Consider the following 21041-nt stretch of genomic DNA (forward strand, 5'->3'; position numbering starts at 1 on the left):
TTTTATATAGTCACAGAGCTCCCCAATGGCATCTAATATCCTTATAATATCTATATTCATATATAGAGATATAAAAATACTGTATATGATTGTATGTTTAATGTAGGCTACATCTATATCAGCTTCTCATCAGCTGGTTTAAGCACATAGGGAACAAGATCATAAATTTAGAGAGGAAACACTAAAAAACAAAATATTCAAAACTGGTTCATTACCTTTGCCATATTATTAGTAATATCTGTCTAAATATTATTTAACAATAACAGTTTTTATTGAACCAATATGCATTACATCACATGAATACACAGGATGCATTATATGTCTTGTAAATATGTTGAACAATTGGTTCATAAATTTTTACATAAAAGAACACAACAGTAAAAACAAATTAACATTATGATCCCTTCGAGACACACCCAGTCCTGCTATTCGAGAAAGTCAAGTATAAAAGAAGCACCTTCTGTCATTTGTTCTGCACCAGATTCAGGGAAAAACAACAGAATGTTGTCACTGCTAGGCTCGGTGGTGCTGCTGGCTACACTAGGGATTGCAGGTATGTAGCATAGGTATCTGGAGCATCTCTAAGGTTCTTATTCTCAGACATTGACTATGTCAAGTAAAGTTACATTTAAAAGTATAATTTGCTACTAGAATGAAAATATGCTACATGTGCATCATTTGTTATATTTCCTACGTACTTAAATCTTTGGTGTGAAATAGAAAATAGTTTTGTGATAAATATTGATGTCATTTGGTAAATACCTGGATACAACAAGGATCTCAATTATGGTCTCGCTATATACAATATTCTGTAGATGAACATAAGAAATGTCAAATACTAAATACCATTCCAATTTTATTGTACAATTTACACTTTTCTACCCTGAGGCAGTGCCATTATCTAAACCTTTTTTTGTAACTGCCTGCAAAAGTGTGTGAGTATCAAAAGTTTATGACAAAAAAATATATACAAATGCATATAATGTACTATAAGAATAGACATATTAAATAGATAAATACATCGATAGATATAAGAGATAGATAGATAGATAGATAGATAGATAGATAGATAGATAGATAGATAGATAGATAGATAGATAGATAGATAGATAGATAGATAGATAGATAGATAGATAGATAGATAGATAGATAGATAGATAGATAGATAGATAGATAGATAGATAGATAGATAGATAGATAGATAGATAGATAGATAGATAGATAGATAGATAGATAGATAGATAGATAGATAGATAGATAGATAGTGCACAGATCTATCTATCTATCTATCTATCTATCTATCTATCTATCTATCTATCTATCTATCTATCTATCTATCTATCTATCTATCTATCTATCTATCTATCTATCTATCTATCTATCTATCATCTATCCATCTATCTATCTATCTATCTATCTATCTATCTATCTATCTATCTATCTATCTATCTATCTATCTATCTATCTATCTATCTATCTATCTATCTATCTATCTATCTATCTATCTATCTATCTATCTATCTATCTAAGTTAGCTTTCCAATTTGTCTGTAAATATTTAGCCTGCCTGTGATTCTTGGCTAACTTATCCAGAATAATAAAAAGGAAGATTGACAACCCCGGTGCTTATACTATTAGGCGTCATGCACTTAACACAACAAACACCATTCAAAAAGTCCAGTTTCTTGTCACAGTGTATTTAACGTGTTAATCGTCATGATAAAGATTGCTACATTTCTACTATTACTTATGGGGAATCCAAAAGAAAACAAAAACAGTGCATGACTATAAATGTGAATGCATGCGGAGGTACAGTAGAGTTCTGTAGACTTTTATGCGTGCTATATTATCGTTCTGTACAACTCAGAGCCCTTAAACCCAATTTTATATTTGTTATATTACCCTTTAAGTTTATTAATGGTTCAATATTTTACCTTTTCTCATGTTCTCTATTATTTTCCTCTTAATCTTGTCATTATTTTAATTATTACTGCAAAGGAAATATATTCATACTATGTCTGTGGTGCACTGTGGCATATAATTTAGGAAAATCCCCCCATGTATATGGCAGCATGCAACCATAGACTTTAATGACCAAACGTATACCAATGTAAGTGAATACCCCTCCTAATTATGAGTTCAGGTGTTTCATCACAAGCATTGCAAACAGGTACATAAAATCAAGCACACAGCCATATAATCTTCATAGACAAACATTGGTAGTAGTATGGATCATACTAAAGAGCGCCGTGACTTTAAACGTGGCACTGTCATAGTATACCACCTTTGCCATAAGCCAGTTTGTGACATTTTTTATTTGCTAGATGTGCCCCAGCCTAAATGCAAGTGCTATTATTGTAAAGTGGAAGCAACTAGGAGTAACAACAGCTCAGTCACAAAGCTGTACCATGCATAATCACAGAGTAAGGCCACATATTCCTGAAGCATATGGCGCTTACAAATTGCATATGCTCTGTTGCATTACTTACTACAGAGTTCCTAACTGCCCCTGTAATTTACATTAGCACAGGAACTGTGCAACAGGAGCTCCATGTAATGGGTTTCCATGGTCAAGCAGCTGTACACAAGCTTAAGATCGCCATGCGCAATGCCAAGCATCAGCTGCAGTGGTGTAAAGCATGCCGCCATTGAACTCTGGAACAGTAAAAATGTGATCTCTGGCGTGATGAATCACATTTTACTATCTGGCAGTCTGATAGATAAATCTGGGCTTTTGCGGATGCCAGGAGAATGCTACCTACCAGAATACCCTAAAATGTGGTTGAGGAGGGATGATGGTCTGGGGCTTTTTTCAGGGTTTGGCCTAAAACCCTTATTTCCAGTAAAGGGTAATGTTAATGTTACAGCATAAAAAGACATTTAGACAATTGTATGCTTCCAACATTATGGGAAGAGTATGGCGAAGGCCCTTTTCTGTTCCAGCATGACTGTGCCCCAGTGCACAAAGTGCACAAAGTGAGGTCCATAAAGGTATGGTTGGGCGAGTTTGGTGTGGAGGAACTCTAGTGACCTGCACAGAGCCCTGACTTCAATCCCTATCGGACATCATAGGGGACATCTTCTTATCCAACATTATTGTCTGACCTCATAAATTCTCTTTAGGCTGAATGGGCTCAAATTTCCACATACACACTCCAAAATCTTGTGGAAAGCCTTCTCAGAAGAGTGGAGGCTGTTAAGGTCACAAAAGGGGGCACAACTCCATATTAATGCGTATGGTATCGGAATGGGATGCCTTACAAACTCATGTAGGTGTGATGGTCAGGTGTTCACATAGTTTTGGCCAGATTGTGTATTTTTCGTGGTTTTATAGTATTTTTTTTTTCTAAAAAAAAAGAAACTAGTAATAGATCATCAATTTGTCAAAATTTTTTATCAAAGATTTTGTAACAATAAACCCTCGTCTCTGAGCATCGATCAAACAGAAATAAAGGAGTGACAGAGAAATATATGCAGACAAACATTTTGACAAAAAGGTGCTAAGTACATAGAGTCTCCACACATTTTTTAACAATCAGTCAAAGCCAACTTCAAATATAGTTTTCAATATGGGATCTGAGTGAAACACTTTACACAAAGAAATAAATAGTGCGTACATAAAGTAGATATAATACATACGACATGAAAGCCCACTTTCTCTATCATCAAAAACAAATGTGTATATATGTTTTTCTGGGTATATTTGTCTGGGTTCACTTGTTGCCTTCAATTTTTGAAAAACATTGGCGCTATATAAACAACAGAAATAAATAATAATAAAATTATTTACCACTGCTTTTCATATCTGTCTCACAGGGGGTTTCCAGGTACTTGGAATTCCCCTTAGTGCACCCCTGATTATATAATAATAAAACAGTTACTGCATCTTCATTAGGCAATAAATTGTTATCACATCCCTTTCTGCAGGTCTCCAGTCTGTTTGATCTGGTCTATAGAATATTCCAAGGTGGTCTCACTGAAACTATTTTGTTTTGTTTTCTGTCCCAGAATCTGCAAATTATTTTAATTTGGTATTAAATAATAACAGTTGACTGCAGGGACAGTACGGGCTCATGCACACAACAGTATCGCAGATCTTCACAACCTCTAAGTTGAAGAGAGCCGTAATACAGCACCCATGGACAGGGGTCTATGGGTCAAATTTTTAATCCCCCCTTGCTCGGATGCATGGGCTCCTATGGCGTTGCTAGTCTTACAGACAACATAGCTACAGTATAAAAAAATACACCTCTAAATTATACAGTCATTATGTTACCACATAATGCCACTATACAAGGAACAAATATCATCATAATGTTACTAAACAAAAAACAGCATACCAATAGGCCAAAATTACCAATGACACCACTATATAAGGGACAAATAATACCGCCATACCATGACCACATTTTACCACCATATAGTGACTGGATAATACCACCTTACTGTTACTGAATAATACCGCCACATCATGACCACATATTACAGCTACATCGTAACTGAATAACACCACCATACTGCTGCTGAATAACACCTCCATACTGTGACCACATATTACCACCACATGGGGACTGAATAATACCACCATACTGTTACTGAATAATACCTCAACACCATGACCACATATTACCACCAAATAGTAACGGAATAATACCTCCATACTGTTACTGAATAGTACCTCCACACCATGACCATATAATATCTCCAGATATTTACGGAATAATATTAACTTACTGTTACTAAATAATACAGCCACACCATGACCATATACTAACACCACAAAGTGAATGAATAATACCACCATACTGTTACTGAATAATATCTCCACACCATGACCACATACTACAACCACATAGTGACTAAATAATACCACCACACTGTTACTAAATGATACAGCCACACCATGGCCACATACTAACACCACAAAGTGACTGAATGATACCACCATACTGTTACTGAATAAAACCGCAACAACATGACCACATATTGCTACAACATAGTGACTGAATAATACCACCATTCCGTTACTGAATAATACTGCCACAATATGACTACATAGTGACTAAATAACACCACCATACTGTTACTGAATAATACCACCACATCATGACCACATATTACCACCACATAATGACTAAATAATGCCACCATACTGTTACTGAATAAAACCGCAACAACATGACCACATATTGCTACAACATAGTGACTGAATAATACCACCATTCCATTCCGTTACTAAATAATACCACCAAATCTTGACCACATATTACCACCACATAGTGACTAAATAATGCCACCATACTGTTACTGAATAAAACCGCAACACCGTGACCACATTGTGACAAATAATACCACCATACTTTTACTAAATACTACATTCACTTCATGACCACATATTTGGTACTGCAGCCTTTTCTCCCATTCACTACAATGGAAGACGAAGGCTGATTGGCGGAGGTCCCGGGTGTCGGACGCCGACCCATTAGCTATTGATGGCCTATCCGGAGGTTAGGCCATCAATTTTTATTGGCTGGAAAACTCTTTCATTGCAGTTAAATCTCAGGAACTCAATAATTAAAGAGAGCCTTTCACCTGCCCATACACCTGCAGCTGAGTGCAGCATGTAATGGGCAGGGCTTCACAAACACTGTCTCACTTTAAATTTTTTTCCTATCTTTCTCCGTTATTTACATATCGGTGCAGTTATATTTGGCGCCACGATATGTAAATAAATCCCTGAACTGTCAATGGGGCGTTTCTATCTAATTAAATAGCAAGGGGGTGTGATCTCTTCGCTCTAACACTGTCCAATCAGCTGCGGACAGTGTCAGGGCGGCTTGCGCTGTGCACCCTCCCGCGAGAACACACACAGACTGGTGGTTCTGCAGAGAGAGCTCTCTGTGTGTGTCCTCACAGGAGGGAGCACAGCGCAAGCCGCCCTGACACTGTCCGTAGCTGATTGGACAGCGTCAGAGCGAAGACATCATTCCTCTTTGCCATTTAGTTAGATAGAAACGCCCCATTGACAGTTCAGGGGCTTATTTACAAACCGGGCGCCAAATATAACGGCACCGATATGTAAATAACGGAGGAAGATAGGAAAAATATATAAAGTGAGACAGTGTTTGTAAAGCCCTGCCTATTACATGCTGCACATGTATGGGCAGGTGAAAGGTTCTCTTTAAGTTGTAGTACTCATTATATTCTACCATTCCCAACCAATTTGAGAGTAATTTTCATTACTAATGATCCATTAATTTTGTTGATAAATATATAAATAAGAGCTAGTAATGTTCTAACTTACAGATTAACTTTTACAGTTGCATATTGTATTATTAAGAAATGTACATAGTGTCCTAATCATGTTATCTCTTCTTTATTAACAGGTTCCACACCTACATGTTACGGTAAGTTTGAAGAATGCTGACAGATTATATATAATTATATATATATATATATTGCAAAATAAATTCTCAGTAGAAGACTCCAAGCATGACTAATTATTATATGTACTGTACATGACTCTGTAAGCCTTTCATTATTTCACAAGACAGGATTTAATCCTATTTTTCAGCTCTAAATATACAGCTCCTGCATGGCGCGATATGACGACCGCCTAAATGCATATATTCCATATATCCATATATTCTATAATTCTTAAATTGGGTTAATACAGTAGCTCCACACCTTATAGTGCAAAATTAGTGAACCGTCTTTACAAGTGAACATGAGGCAAGAACATCTTCTCGAGCACACAAACAAGTGGCAATATTGGTTAGTCCTCATGCACACGGCCGTGCCTGTAATCACATTTTCCGTCCGTGCGCCCATACAAAATATGGGAGCACGGTCCGTAAAAAACTAAAAGTAGGACATGGTCGATAATTCCCGGGACGGTTCAGCGGAACGGACATCTATCCGTAGCGATACGGAAAGGTGTCTGTGACCATTAGAACCGGGCGGGTCTGTAATTGCGGACCTTATTACGGTCCGCAATTACGGAGATTTTTTACGGTCGTGTGCATGGGGCCTTATCCAGTGTGATATGGTGTTAATTGGAAACATTTCGGCAATTTTATGATTCAAATAAATAGCTACCTTATGTTTGAACATAAGAAAACAGGGATTTCCCCAGTCGTACAACTTTCTTCATCTCACATGTGAGAACAATAAAGATTGACATTCCTGCACTTTTTTATACTTTACGTTTATTTTTACATTTTTCTTCTGACAATGTTGTGTTCTGGACCATTTACGCACTGCAGCTATTAGGTTTCTATGGGAAGTCACTTAAATGACAGTTGCTTAGTTGTGAAATAAGACCGGGTTTTCTTCATTCAAGTCATTCCTTCATAAACAACATGAATCCATAACCTTTCTAAGGGTATGTTCACACACAAAATCAAAAACGGCTGAAAATGAGGGAGCTGTTTTTAAGAGAAAACAGCCTCTGATTTTCATACGTTTTTGTAGCCAAACGTGTTTTTGGAGCTGTTTTTCCATTGACACAATGAAAAACAGCTCCAAAAACGGCTCAAGAAGCAACATGCTCCTTCTTTTTACAAACAGTGGCGTAAAAAACATCCTGTCTGAACCGAACGCCGTTTTTGACATTGAATTCTATGGGCAGATGTTTGTAGGCATTTAGCTAGGGTTTTCTATGTCGGGGCGTTTATGCCCCGAAATACACCTGAAAACTCTGAGTGTGAACATACCCTAAAGGCCTCATTCCCGAGCAGCGCTGTCATGAGCGAAGTCAGCACAGGAAAGACTCAAACCTGACAAGGGTCAATCACATTACACAATGACAATATCATAACGGAGTATATACTGTAGTTCTCCAGGTGTTTATATAGTAAGTACTTCCACAGCCACTACCAGTGACCACAGATGTTGTACCTGTTATGTGGTCACCAACACAGGAGAAGAAGGCCTCAGAACATGCAGACATGGGAATCTGACGGGTAAATGCAAAGCAGCATTGTGCAGGGCATTTTATGGATTTTTAGGTGACAGAAAAATGGTTTTTCAAGTGGGGTTAGGTGTGTATAACTTCATTAATTTACAATTTTCTTAAACTGCTGTGTTATTTTTTCTATCAGTTGGCATAAATGGAAATCCAGCGTTATGTGTCACATGCAATGGTTCCTGTACGCCAAGTTCAGGCTGCAAGTGTGCCACATCCCTATCATCCTGCCTTCCTGACCCTCAAACATGTCCAATGAACTCCACCAGCTGCTGCCTCCCAAACCTCTCCTGGTATCCAGATCTAGCCTGCTGTATAGGTGAGATATTTAATTATATAGAAACAACATTTCAAGATGTAACTAAGATTACAAATTAGTGCTCAGGAAACTTGTGACCCAACATGTAGTGTTAGGCCTCATACACACAGTGCAGTTTTGGTGCAGTTTTTTTTTCTTTATTCCGCTTTTAAAGCCACAACCAGGAGGGGATCATAAAGGTAGGGCAAGTATTTCTAGGAAAGATTCTACTTATCCTCTTTTCTTTAATCTACTCCTGATTGTGGCTTCAAAATTGCAAAAAAAAACTGCAAAGGGAAAAAGAAGAAAACTTGTCCTAGAAATAATCACAACCTAAACAATTTCTGAAGTGCATGTGACATTTCATATTTAGAAAAAGATGTAGGATTGCTATTTCAGACATGCTTACATCATAGAATAGTATTTCTAAGGCCAGGTCTACATGTAGCAGAAAATCCTGCGGATTTTCCATGTGGATTTAAGCACAGAAAATCTGCAGCGGATTACAGACAAATGGATGAGATTTGAACGAAACTCATCTACATGATGTCAGTATATGTTGCAGATTTTTATCTGAAGAAATCTGCAGGCGGGTTTGCTGCATTTTTCCGTCACGTGTGCACATACCCTAAGGCCAGGATCACACACACAGTTTTGATGCAGATTTTGGCTTTGTTTTTTAAGCCAAAGACAGGAGTGGATCTAAAATGAAGGAAAAGTATAAAGAAATTTATCTCCTTTCTTTTGTTTTAAACAACTGTGCCAAAAACTGCCACATAAACTGCACCAAAACTGTGTGTGTGATCCTGGCCTAAAGGTTGATCTGTTTTAGGGCATGACCAGACGTGGCGGAATTGCTCTGGAATTCCGCTGCTGACAGTCCGCTGTGGAAATCCGCAGCGTACACGTTTCTCCATTGCTTTCCACAGCTTTTTAGTGGGGTTCGTTTACACTTTGCGGAAAACTCCGCTGCGGAGCATAGGCTGCGGTGCGGAATTTGGTGTCCGCAGCATACACTGGTTGTTGCGGACGTGTAGCGGACTTGTTGCGGACTCATTGCGGAATTTCTCCATTGACTTCAATGCAGAGTCAAAATTCCGCAATGAAGTCCGCAGATGTTATGTCTGCTGCGTAGCGTATTTGTTTTACGAACATGACATTTCTTCATTCTGGCTGGATCTATGTATTTCTAGGTCTGAGGCCCCATGCACACTAACGTAAAAACGCCCGTAATCACGGGCCGTTATAACAGCACGGGCAGGCCCATAGAAGTCAATGGGGCTCCCGTAATTACGGGTGACTACGTGTGTGTGCACCCGTAATTACGGGAGCGTTGCTAGGCAACATCAGTAAATAGTCACTGTCCAGGGAGCTGAAAGAGTTAAGCGATCGGCAGTAACTGTTTCAGCACCCTGGACAGTGACTTCCGATCACAATATACATCAACTTGTAAAAAAAATAGAAGTTCCTACTTACCGAGAACTCCCTGCTTCTTCCTCCAGTCCGGCCTGCCGGGATGACGTTTCAGTCCAAGTGACGGCTGCAGCCAATCACAGGCCAATCACAGGCTGCAGCGGTCACATGTACTGCCCCGTCATCCAGGGAGGTCGGGCTGGATGTCAAGAGAGGGACGCGTCACCAAGACAACGGCCGGGTAAGTATGAATTTCTTTTACTTTTACTAGGGAAAGGGCTGTCCCTTCTCTCTATCCTGCACTGATAGAGAGGAGGTAAGTACTTTCACCTCAATACGCAACGGCTAGTCCGCATCAATTTAATGCCCATTTTAGGCAGAGCCGCAACAGAATCTGCAACGCAGATTATGTGCGGCATTGATGCGGACAGTGGCAGAAGAAATACGCCACGTCTGGTCATGCCCTTAGATGCACATATCATTTCAGTTATATTGCTACACTCTTTTTATTTTTTCTACATTACGTTTCCATTATTAGTGCACTAGACTTATTAGTATTTTTCTCTGACAGGTATTTTTGCTGGAAATGTTCAAATACACCTGTTGTAATTGCTGGAACTTTTGGCCCCCTGCACACGCGGCACATTATTACGGCCGTCTTCTGCGATCTGGGCTCATTGAAAATAATGGCTGCGGCCATGTGCATGTCCCGCGATATGCGGGCGGCTCGCGGCTGACAGTCCGCAGCCGGCCGACCCGAAAATCACGGCCGTGCACATGGCTACAGTCGTATGCATGAGGCCTTAGGTTGCGGTGCTGAATTTTCCCTCTTCAGCATGCACATTATGTTGTGGAGAAGCAGCAGAATTTCACTTCGTATTTCAGCCTTTGCAATACAAAAATTTAAATCTGTGGCAAGTCCGCTGTGATATCTGCAACATCTGAATTACCTGTCAAATATGCAAATGTTGGTGCAGATTAGTTGCGTAAGTGCCCCAAATCTGCACCAACATTTGCTGTGGAAAAATTCTGCCACGTGTGAACGTGGCCTTAGGCCTTCTTCACACATTGAAGATTTGCTGCAGATTTTGTATAAATTTTTTAAGCCAAAACCAATGTTGGATCCAGGAGAGCAAACCTATAAGGCCTTCCTTTATATATTTCTTCTGTTTAGGTTCCATTTCTGGTTTTGGCTTGAAAAATACTGGCAAAATCTGCAGCAAATCTGCACTGTGTGAACAAGGACTGGATTCACATGGACTGGATATACTGCAGATTTTCGGCAGCCTATCCGCAGCATGTCTACAGCTTTTCTGCACTTGTTACATGCAAAATTTGCAAATGAAATCTGCAGCAAAATTTGCCCCAAAATCTGCACAGGGGAGTTCTGTCCTGTATGAATCTAGCCCAAAACAGCAGATTTTCCAGTGTTTCCCCAGCACATGTGCAGCAATTTTACTGTGGATTTCACCACTTCTATATTGAGAAGGGTGAAATCCGCTGTGAACATCCATAACAGAATGAGTATGGATATGAAAATCTGCAGGTTCTGATTTCTGTCCGGAAAATATATAGCAGCTTGTGGATGAGATTTGTTCAAATTTCATCCACATGGTTGGAACTTTAATCCGCTGCGTATTTTCCACACGGAAATTCCATACATAAAATCAGCAGCATTTCCATTCCATGTGAATCAAGCCTAAGGCTCTAGTCTCACAGATGTCTGGGCCACACAGTCGAGCTATACACTACCGTTCAAAAGTTTGGAGTCACCCAGACAATTTTGTGTTTTCCATGAAAACTCACACTTATATTTATCAAATGAGTTGCAAAATGACTAGAAAATATAGTCAAGACATTGACAAGGTTAGAAATAATGATTTTTATTTGAAATAATAATTTTCTCCTTCAAACTTTGCTTTCGTCAAAGAATGCTCCATTTGCAGCAATTACAGCATTGCAGACCTCTGGCATTCTAGCTGTTAATTTGCTAATGTAATCGGGAGAAATTTCACCCGATGCTTCCAGAAGGCCCTCCCACAAGTTGGATTGGCTTGATGGGCACTTCTTGCGTACCATACGGTCAAGCTGCTCCCACAACAGCTCTATGGGGTTGAGATCTGGTGACTGCGCTGGCCACTCCATTACAGATAGAATACCAGCTGCCTGCTTCTTCCCTAAATAGTTCTTGCATAATTTGGAGGTGTGCTTTGGGTCATTGTCCTGTTGTAGGATGAAATTGGCTCCAATCAAGCGCTGTCCACAAGGTATGGCATGGCGTTGCAAAATGAAATGATAGCCTTCCTTATTCAAAATCCCTTTTACCTTGTACAAATCTCCCACTTTACCAGCACCAAAGCAACCCCAGACCATCACATTACCTCCACCATGCTTGACAGATGGCGTCAGGCACTCTTCCAGCATCTTTTCAGTTGTTCTCCGTCTCACAAATGTTCTTCTGTGTGATCCAAACACCTCAAACTTCAATTCGTCTGTCCATAACACTTTTTTTCCAATCTTCCTCTGTCCAATGTCTGTGTGCTTTTGCCCATATTAATCTTTTCCTTTTATTAGCCAGTCTCAGATATGGCTTTTTCTTTGCCACTCTGCCCTGAAGGCCAGCATCCCGGAGTCGCCTCTTCACTGTAGACATTGACACTGGTGTTTTGCGGGTACTATTTAATGAAGCTGCCAGTTGAGCACCTGTGAGGTGTCTATTTCTCAAACTAGAGACTCTAATGTACTTGTCTTGTTGCTCAGTTGTGCAGCGAGGCCCCCCACTTCTCTTTCTACTCTGGTTAGAGCCTGTGTGTGCTGTCCTCTGAAGGGAGTAGTACACACCGTTGTAGGAAATCTTCAGTTTCTTGGCAATTTCTCGCATGGAATAGCCTTCATTTCTAAGAACAAGAATAGACTGTCGAGTTTCACATGAAAGCTCTCTTTTTCTAGCCATTTTGAGAGTTTAATCGAACCCACAAATGTAATGCTCCAGATTCTCAACTAGCTCAAATGAAGGTCAGTTTTATAGCTCCTCTAAACAGCAAAACTGTTTACAGCGGTGCTAACATAATTGCACAAGGGTTTTCAAGTGTTTTCTAATCATCCATTAGCCTTCTAACACAGTTAGCAAACACAATGTACCATTAGAACACTGGAGTGATGGTTGCTGGAAATGGGCCTCTATACACCTATGTAGATATTATATTAAAAACCAGACGTTTGCAGCTAGAATAGTCATTTACCACATTAACAATGTATAGAGTGTATTTCTGATTAATTTAATGTTATCTTCATTGAAAAAAACTGTGCTTTTCTTTCAAAAATAAGGAAATTTCTAAGTGACCCTAAACTTTTGAACGGTAGTGTACGTTCTTTTTATGTTTAGTTTTTTTTCCTGAAAAAACATATGCTTAACAGTATATAAAAAACATATGAAACAGTATGCGTTAATAATAAATAAAACACACTATATTGTACATACTTTACATCGTATAATTGCTGCAGGCTACACTTTCCAATACTGTCAAAAAACAGTATACAGATGTTAAACTGTCATTATATGCTGAATGGACAAGACTGGCATACTTGTGGCCCATAGAAAGATTGTTGTTATACAATTTTTTTGTACTATAAATGTATACTTGTGGTATGAATGCAGCCATATTTCAGAGCTTCTATGCTACTTCTGCTCTATATTGGCATGTTCTATGCTCTATACCTCAATTCATGGTTTGAGTACTCACACCAAATGTTCCTGTGTGACGTTTAGTATAAACTTGCTATTCAATGTTCTCTTTGGGGCATTGCATTGCAACGTTTTGCAGTACATGTATGTAATAAATAGTTTTGTATATACTTTTCGAAACGAAATAAAGACCTAAATTTTAAGCCTGTTTGTTTTTATTTCCCGGTCAGAGGAGCCATACTGCACCCCAGCATGTCTTGCAGATGAAGTGTGCCAATACGTAAATAACACCCCAGCTTGTGCAGCTAATGCAACCTACTATCAAAGCCTCGGCCTTAGTAAGTTGATCTATTACCTAATTATATGCATGTTACTAAAAATTTAGGAGATTGGGTATGAATACATATCAAATGACCCTTGCGACATATTTCATATTTACAGGTGTGAATAATGTGAGCTCTACGGTGTCATGTAAAGGTGCAAACATGACCATATCAGTGGAAAAGAACTTGTTGGAGGCCTTACACTATAACCCTGCTGCCTCAACTCTGTCCCAGTACAACTGCACAGGAGCTGTACTGGACACATTGCAGGGGCAGCATGTGTATTCATTGACTGTACAAACTGCAGAGGGTACCTGCGGAAATACAATGACGGTAAGCTCAGAGATATGAATCAGGAGTCTGTAAAAAAAAAAAATTATATTAAGTCTTGAAACCTTTTCTTACTGATTTTCCTTACGGGGATCCAGCTGGCAGGGAGCATTTAGGGCAATGCTCCCTGGGAGAAAAGTATGCAAATTAGCTCTCCTCTAGAAGGAAGAAGTCTCCCTAGTGGCACGCTGTAAACTACCCTGTAAGAATATAGTACATGTATCCATTCATAGCTGATCATCTACCTCTTAATGCCCCATAAAATATATTATTATTGCTTTATATTACGATTTAACCCCTTAATGACAGGGCCATTTTGCACGTTAATGACCAAGGATTATTTTTTGTTTTTTCATGGTCGCATTCCAAGAGTCGTAACTTTTTTTTTATTCCGTCGACATAGCCGTATAAGGGCTTGTTTTTTGCGGGACGAATTGTATTTTGTAATTGTACCATTTTTAGATGCTTATAACATATTGATTAACTTTTATTAACTTTATTTTAGGAGAGAATTGAAAATAAGCAGCTATTCCAGCATTAATTTTCACGTTATAAATTTACACCGTTTACTATGCAGCGTAAATAACATGTTAACTTTATTCTATGGGTCGGCACGATTACGGGGATACCAAATATGTAAAGGTTTTATATGTTTTTTCTACGTTTGCACAATAAAAAGCCTTTTAGAAAAAAATTACTTGTTTTTGCATCGCCGCATTCCAAGAGACGTAACGTTTTTATTTTTCCGTCGATGTGGTTGTATGTGGGCTTGATTTTTGCGGGACAATGTGTAGTTTTCATTAGTACTATTTTGGGGTACATAGCACTTATAGATTAACTTTTATTTTATTTTTTATGGGGGGAATGGGAGAAAAGAGAGAATTTTGACGTAGTTTTTTGCGTTTTCTTTGGACGCCGTTCATCCGGCGGTTTAATTAATATGTTCATTTTATTGGTCAAGATGTTACGATCGCGGGGATACCATATATGTGTATGTGTGATTTGTTTTGACCGTTTTACTAAATAAAACCACTTTTTGGGCCAAAAAAGTAGTTTTATTTGACTTTGAGTGTAATTTTTATTTTATTTTTTTTCACAAACTTTATTTAACTGTTTTACTTTTTTTTTTTAGTCCCACCAGGGGACTTCACTATGCAATGTGCCGATCGCATATATAATGCTTTGGTATACTTCGTATACCAAAGCATTATTGCCTGTCAGTGTAAAACTGACAGGCAATCTATTAGGTCATGCCTCTGGCATCGCCTAACAGGCAGATGCTGAAGACAGACCTGGGGGTCTTTGTTAGACCCCGGCTGTCATGGAAACCTGACGGCGACCCGCGATTTGTTTGCGGGGGCGCCGATCGGGTGACAGAGGAAGCTCCCTCCCTCTGTCAAACACATTAAATGCCGCTGTCACTATTGACAGCGGCATTTAATGGGTTAAACTGCCGGAATCGGCGCGCGCTTCAATTCCGGCAGTTGCAGCAGGAGCCAGGCTGTGTATAAAAGCCGTGCTCCTGCCGCTGATCACGTGGGTACAGTGACAGTACCCGCGCCATCACAGGACGGATATATCCAGTGGCGGATTAAGTAGACCATGGGCCCTGGGCTGTTACCCAAACTTGGGCCCCCCTTCCTCACCGCCGCCCTGCCGCGCCGTAACTATTTTTAACACTACCTTTTTGGGCAAGCATTAACAGTGTTACGATTTCCCTTGTCACAGCGCGGTGTCCCTACATACTGAGAGTATCACACTGTGCAGGGACACAACCTCCTGACAAGGGGAATTGTCTATCAGTCCTGGACTGCAGAAAGACTTTTTGTGAAATACAAGGATTCCTATAATAAACATGTCAGGAAAGGTGACAGATTCTTTTTAAATCTAGTGACTCACAGGTGACGACGTCTCAGATTCTAGTAGTTTTTTTCCTCTTTTCTTCTCCATCCGGTCCAGAGCTCATGACGACTTCTCCCGGCCATGACTCATTTCTGCAGAATTTGCCACTCAGACGTCTCCTCACTTTTCCAACATTTCCACACCTATAAACGAAAATAAAGTTATCATGGTGCCACATACTGTGCCCCTAAATATAATAGCACCAAACACTGCGTGCCTGAATATAATAATACCACACACTGTAAAACACCACATACACACAGCCCCCTGTACATAGTGCCACACACAGCCCCTGTAGATATTACACACCCCCATAGATATTGCCATACACAGCCCCCTCTATATATCACACATCCCCCTCGTAGAGAGCGTTACACACAGCCCCCTATAGATAGTGCCGTACAGCCCCCCTGTAGAGAGCGCCACACAGCCCTCCCCCTCTTGTAAATAGCACCAAAAAGCCCCCCCTATAAAGAGCGCCACACACATACCACTGTGGATAGCACTACACAGCCCCCCTTGTATATAGTGCCACACAGCTCTCCCCCTTGTATATAGTGCCACACAGCGCTCCCCCTTGTATATAGTGCCTCACAGCGCTCCCCCTTGTATATAGTGCCTCCCAGCGCTCCCACTTGTATATAGTGCCTCACAGCGCTCCTCCTTGTATATAGTACCTCACAGCGCTCACTCTTGTATATAGTGCCTCACAGCGCTCCCCCTTGTATATAGTGCCTCACAGCGCTCCCCCTTGTATATAGTGCCACAAGGTTATGTACACATTTAAAAACTTTATATTATAATTATATATATATATATATATATATATAGTGTATGTGTGTGTATCAGTGTGATTTATGAAAAAATATTTTTACTTTTTGAGATACAGCTGCTTTGTATCCTGTATCCGTCAGGTCAGCAGGACTGACAGGATCAGTGACACGCAGGATCCACCTCAAATCTATCACATTTAAGATTATAATTTAGCGCAGGGCCCGTTTCACTGATCCCGTCAGTCCTGCTGACCTGACGGATACAGGATACAAAGCAGCTGTATCTCAAAAAGTTAAAATATTTTTTAATAAAACGTAATTACAAAGTTGCCCCAAACACACATTTTTATTAAAAAAAAATAAAACCGACGTGATTTTTGCGACGTTTTTTCCGTAGATAATGCAGGTTTCGTTTTTTTAGCGTTTTTATACACAACTTTTTTGCTATTTTAGAATTTTTATTCATAAAGTTTGAAAATAATAGTAAAAAAATAAGCTTTTTTACGTTTCAGCTATTTTTTTTTTTGGTAATAACATAGTTTTACCCTAAAATAGACCTTTTATTTGTAATCGTCATTGTCTACCGTAAATTTTAATATATTACATGTCTATATTAGGGTAATTGGGTCAGCGCTAGCGTTACAACAATGATTGGCGGGGGGGGAGGGCGACGTTTTTATTGGGGTGGGTATTTTATGTGTATTTATTATTACATTTTTTTTTGCACTTTACTTTATTATTTTTTATTACTATGGTCTGTCTCCCAAAGGTCAAAAAAGACCTTTGGGGAACTTTATATATTTTTTTTCTTTGTTTTACACCATCTTTTCCACTGTAACTGGAGCTGCACAGCAGCCCCAGTTACAGGGGAAATCAGCCCTCTCATAGTGACGATTGTCACTAATAGGGCTGTGCTGGGTCTAGTAAGACCCAGCAACAGTCTGCCACTAACGGCACCCGGCGATCATGTGACCAGTCACATGATCACCGGGAGGAATAGAGACAGCGCCGCTGCTGCTGTCTCTATTCCTTTACACAGCGTTCATTGAGCGCTGTGTAAAAGAGATCAGAGAAGACAGAAGCAGCGAAAGCTGCTCCTATCTTCTCCTCAGGGTCCCCGGCAGTCACTGACAGCCGGAGACCCGACATTCAGCTGCCCGATCGCGCGGGCAGCAAGTTAAAACCCGAGCCGTAGAAAGTCTATGGCTCGGGTTTTAAGGACCCGTCCCTGACCGCTGGCCGTAAAAATACAGCCAGCGGTCAGGAACCAGTTGGGCAGGAGGATAAGCCTATACTGACCTCAGCGCCGGTGACCGCCCGCCCAGCTCTTCTCCCTCCTGCTGCTTTGGAGTAACAGAACAGCCGTCCGTCGCTGTTCTGTTACTCAATGGCGGCGGCCCGCACTTGTCAGGGAGGCGTGTCCTACCCCTTTCCCGGCCAATTCCCTGCTCCTCCTCATCTTCGGCACTTAGCAGCGCTAGCGCGCTGAATAGATTTAGCAGATGATGTGCGGTTCGGGCTGCCATGGGCCCCCTGGGAGACTCGGGCCCCGGGCGGCCGCCCGAAACGCCCATATGATAATCCGCCACTGGATATATCCGTCCTCCTGCGCGAACTAGCAGCTGCTGAGGACGGATATATCCGTCCTTCGGCGTTAAGGAGTTAACCACTTTAGGACACAGCCTGTTTTGGCCTTGTGAACACAGATGATTTTTGCAAATCTCACATGTGTCACTTTATGTGGTAATAACTCCGGAATGCTTTTACCTATCCAAGCGATTCTGAGATTGTTTTCTCGTGACATATTGTATTTTATGATAGTGAAAAAATTTGGTCGATAAATTCAATATTTATTTGTGAAAAACTTCAAATTTTAGCAAAAAAGTGCAAAAATTAGCATTTTTCTAAATTTAAATGTATTTGCTTGTAAAACAGATAGTAATACCACATAAAATAGTTCCTATTTAACATCCCCCATATGTCTACTTTATGTTTGCATCATTTTTTTTCATGTACTTTTATTTTTCTAGGACGTTACGAGGCTTAGAACTTTAGCATCAATTTCTCATATTTTCAATAAAATTTCAATAGGCCATTTTTTCACGGACCAGTTCAGTTCTGAAGTGGCTTTGAGGGCCTTATATATTAGAAAGTCCCCATAAATCACCCCATTTTGAAAACTGCACCCCTCAAGGTATTCAAAACCACATTCAGAAAGTATTTTAACCCTTTAGGCGTTTCACAAGAATTAAGGCAAAGTAGAGGTGAAATTTACAAATTTCATTTTTTTTGGGCGAAATTCATTTGTAATAAAAAAAAAATCTGTAACACAGAAGGTTTTACCAGAGAAACGCAACTCAATATTTATTGCCCCGATTCTGCAGATTTTAGAAATATCCAACATGTGGCCCTAGTGTCCTAATGGGCTGAAACACAGGCCGCAGAAGCAAAGGAGCACCTAGTGGATTTTGGGGCCTCCCTTTTTTAGGAATATATTTTAGGCACCATGTCAGGTTTGAGGAGGTCTTGTGGTACCTAAACAGTCGAAACCCCCAAAAAGTGACCCCATTTTGGAAACTACACCCTTCAAGGCATTATTCTAGGGGCATAGTTAGCATTTTGACACCGTTTTTTTGCAGAATTTAGTGGAATTAGTCTGTGAAGATGAAAATCACCTATTTTTCTGTGGAAACATAGAATTTTTTTACATTTTTACAAGGAATAAAGGAGAAAAAGCCACCTAACATTTGTAAAGCAATTTCTCCCGATTACGGCAATACCCCATATGTGGTCGTAAACTGCCGTTTGGACTCACAGCAGGGCTCAGGAGGGAAGGAGAGCCTTTTGGACTTTGGAGCGCAGATTTTGCTGGATTGGTTTTCAGTGCCATGTCGGGTTTGCAACGCCCCGGAGGGACCAAAACAGTGGAAACCCCCCAAAAGTGACCCTATTTTGGAATCTACACCCCTCAAGGAATTTTTCTAGGGGTATAGTGAGCATTTTGGCCCCTCAGGATCTTTTTTAGAGCTAAGGTGACCAAAAAACAGCGATTTTGGCGCTTTCAATTCTTTATTTATTACAGCGTTCACCGTTCGCAATAAATTACATTTTAATTTATTCTGCCGGTCAGTACGATTACGCCGATACCATATGTGTATAGTTTTTTTTAAGTTTTGCATCGTTTGCACAATAAAATTAAGTTTCTATAAAATAGAATTCTGAGCCGTAACTTTTTTATTTTTTCATCAAAAAAGCTGTGGGAGGTCTTGTTTTTTGCGGGACGGGTTGTAGTTTTTATTGGTACCATTTTGGGGTAAATGTGACTTTTTAATCATTTTTTATTCTATATCTTGGGAGGGGTGGTGACCAAAAAATAGAGATGCTGACAGTTTTCCGTTTATTTTGTTTGCGGCGTTCACCGTGCGGAAAAAATGAACATTACAGTTTCATAGTTTGGGTCGTTACGAACACGGTGATACCAAATATGTGTAGTTTTTTTTAAACGTTTTCATTTTTTCCCTATAATAAATGACTTATTATGGGAGAACAAAAGCTTTTATTTTTACACTTTTATAAAACATTTTTATTAACTTTTTTTACTTTTTACACTTTATATTTTTGTTTATTAACTTTTTTTTTACTTTTTACACTTTTATTTTTTTGACCTGCAGCTCTGATCGCTGCTAGAATACATTACACTACCTTGGTAGTGTAATGTATTCCAACTGTCAGTGTGACGTCACAGTCACTCTGACAGTTGGTCTACGAGGATCAGCAGAGGCTGATCCTCATAGGCTGACATACATGGCAGACCCGGGGGCCGTTGTCTGGCCCCTGGGTGCCATCACAAGCATCAGAAGCCCCCACGATTGCATGGGGGTTGCTGATGCGCTACAAACCCGCTACATGCGGAGATCGCAATCGAGCCCCGCATGTAACGGGTTAATTGCCGAAATCAGCGGCGATGAGCCACTGATCGGCAACACTGGAGTGTCAGCTGTCGGGGACAGCTGATCTCCAAGTTCCCGATGCACACTGTCGCCGACAGTGTGCCATCGGGAACGACACATTGACTTCCTGTCACTCTGACAGGAAGCCTATCAAGACCAGCTGAAGGTTGGTCCTGATGGGCTTCCGTCCATGGCAGACCCGGAAGCCATTGTTTGGCTTCCGTTTGCCATAATAACTATCGGCAAACCCCGCGATTTCGGACCGGTTTCTGCCGATATTTTCGAAACCCCCAAAATTCGGCGATTGCACCTGATCGCCGAATTTAAGGGGGTTAATTCACCGAAACCAGCGGCAAAGGACCGCTGGTCGGCAAGAGTGGAGTGTCAGCTGTCGGCGACAGC

The 21041-nt window shown here is 40.2% G+C and overlaps 1 protein-coding gene across 1 annotated transcript in view; it reads left to right on the forward strand.

Moving 5' to 3' along the window:
- Positions 1-501: 501 nt before the first annotated feature.
- LOC142741820 (uromodulin-like) overlaps positions 502-21041 on the forward strand; it is a 43935-nt gene continuing 23395 nt past the window's right edge. Inside the window, exons 1-5 of the mRNA XM_075851149.1 lie at positions 502-553; positions 6386-6406; positions 8102-8284; positions 13592-13699; positions 13803-14017. Coding sequence (XP_075707264.1) covers positions 502-553; positions 6386-6406; positions 8102-8284; positions 13592-13699; positions 13803-14017 — 579 coding nt within the window. The remainder of the gene's footprint in view (positions 554-6385; positions 6407-8101; positions 8285-13591; positions 13700-13802; positions 14018-21041) is intronic.

This window comes from Rhinoderma darwinii, chromosome 2, assembly GCF_050947455.1.
Source record: "Rhinoderma darwinii isolate aRhiDar2 chromosome 2, aRhiDar2.hap1, whole genome shotgun sequence".
NCBI classification, from domain to species: domain Eukaryota; kingdom Metazoa; phylum Chordata; class Amphibia; order Anura; family Rhinodermatidae; genus Rhinoderma; species Rhinoderma darwinii.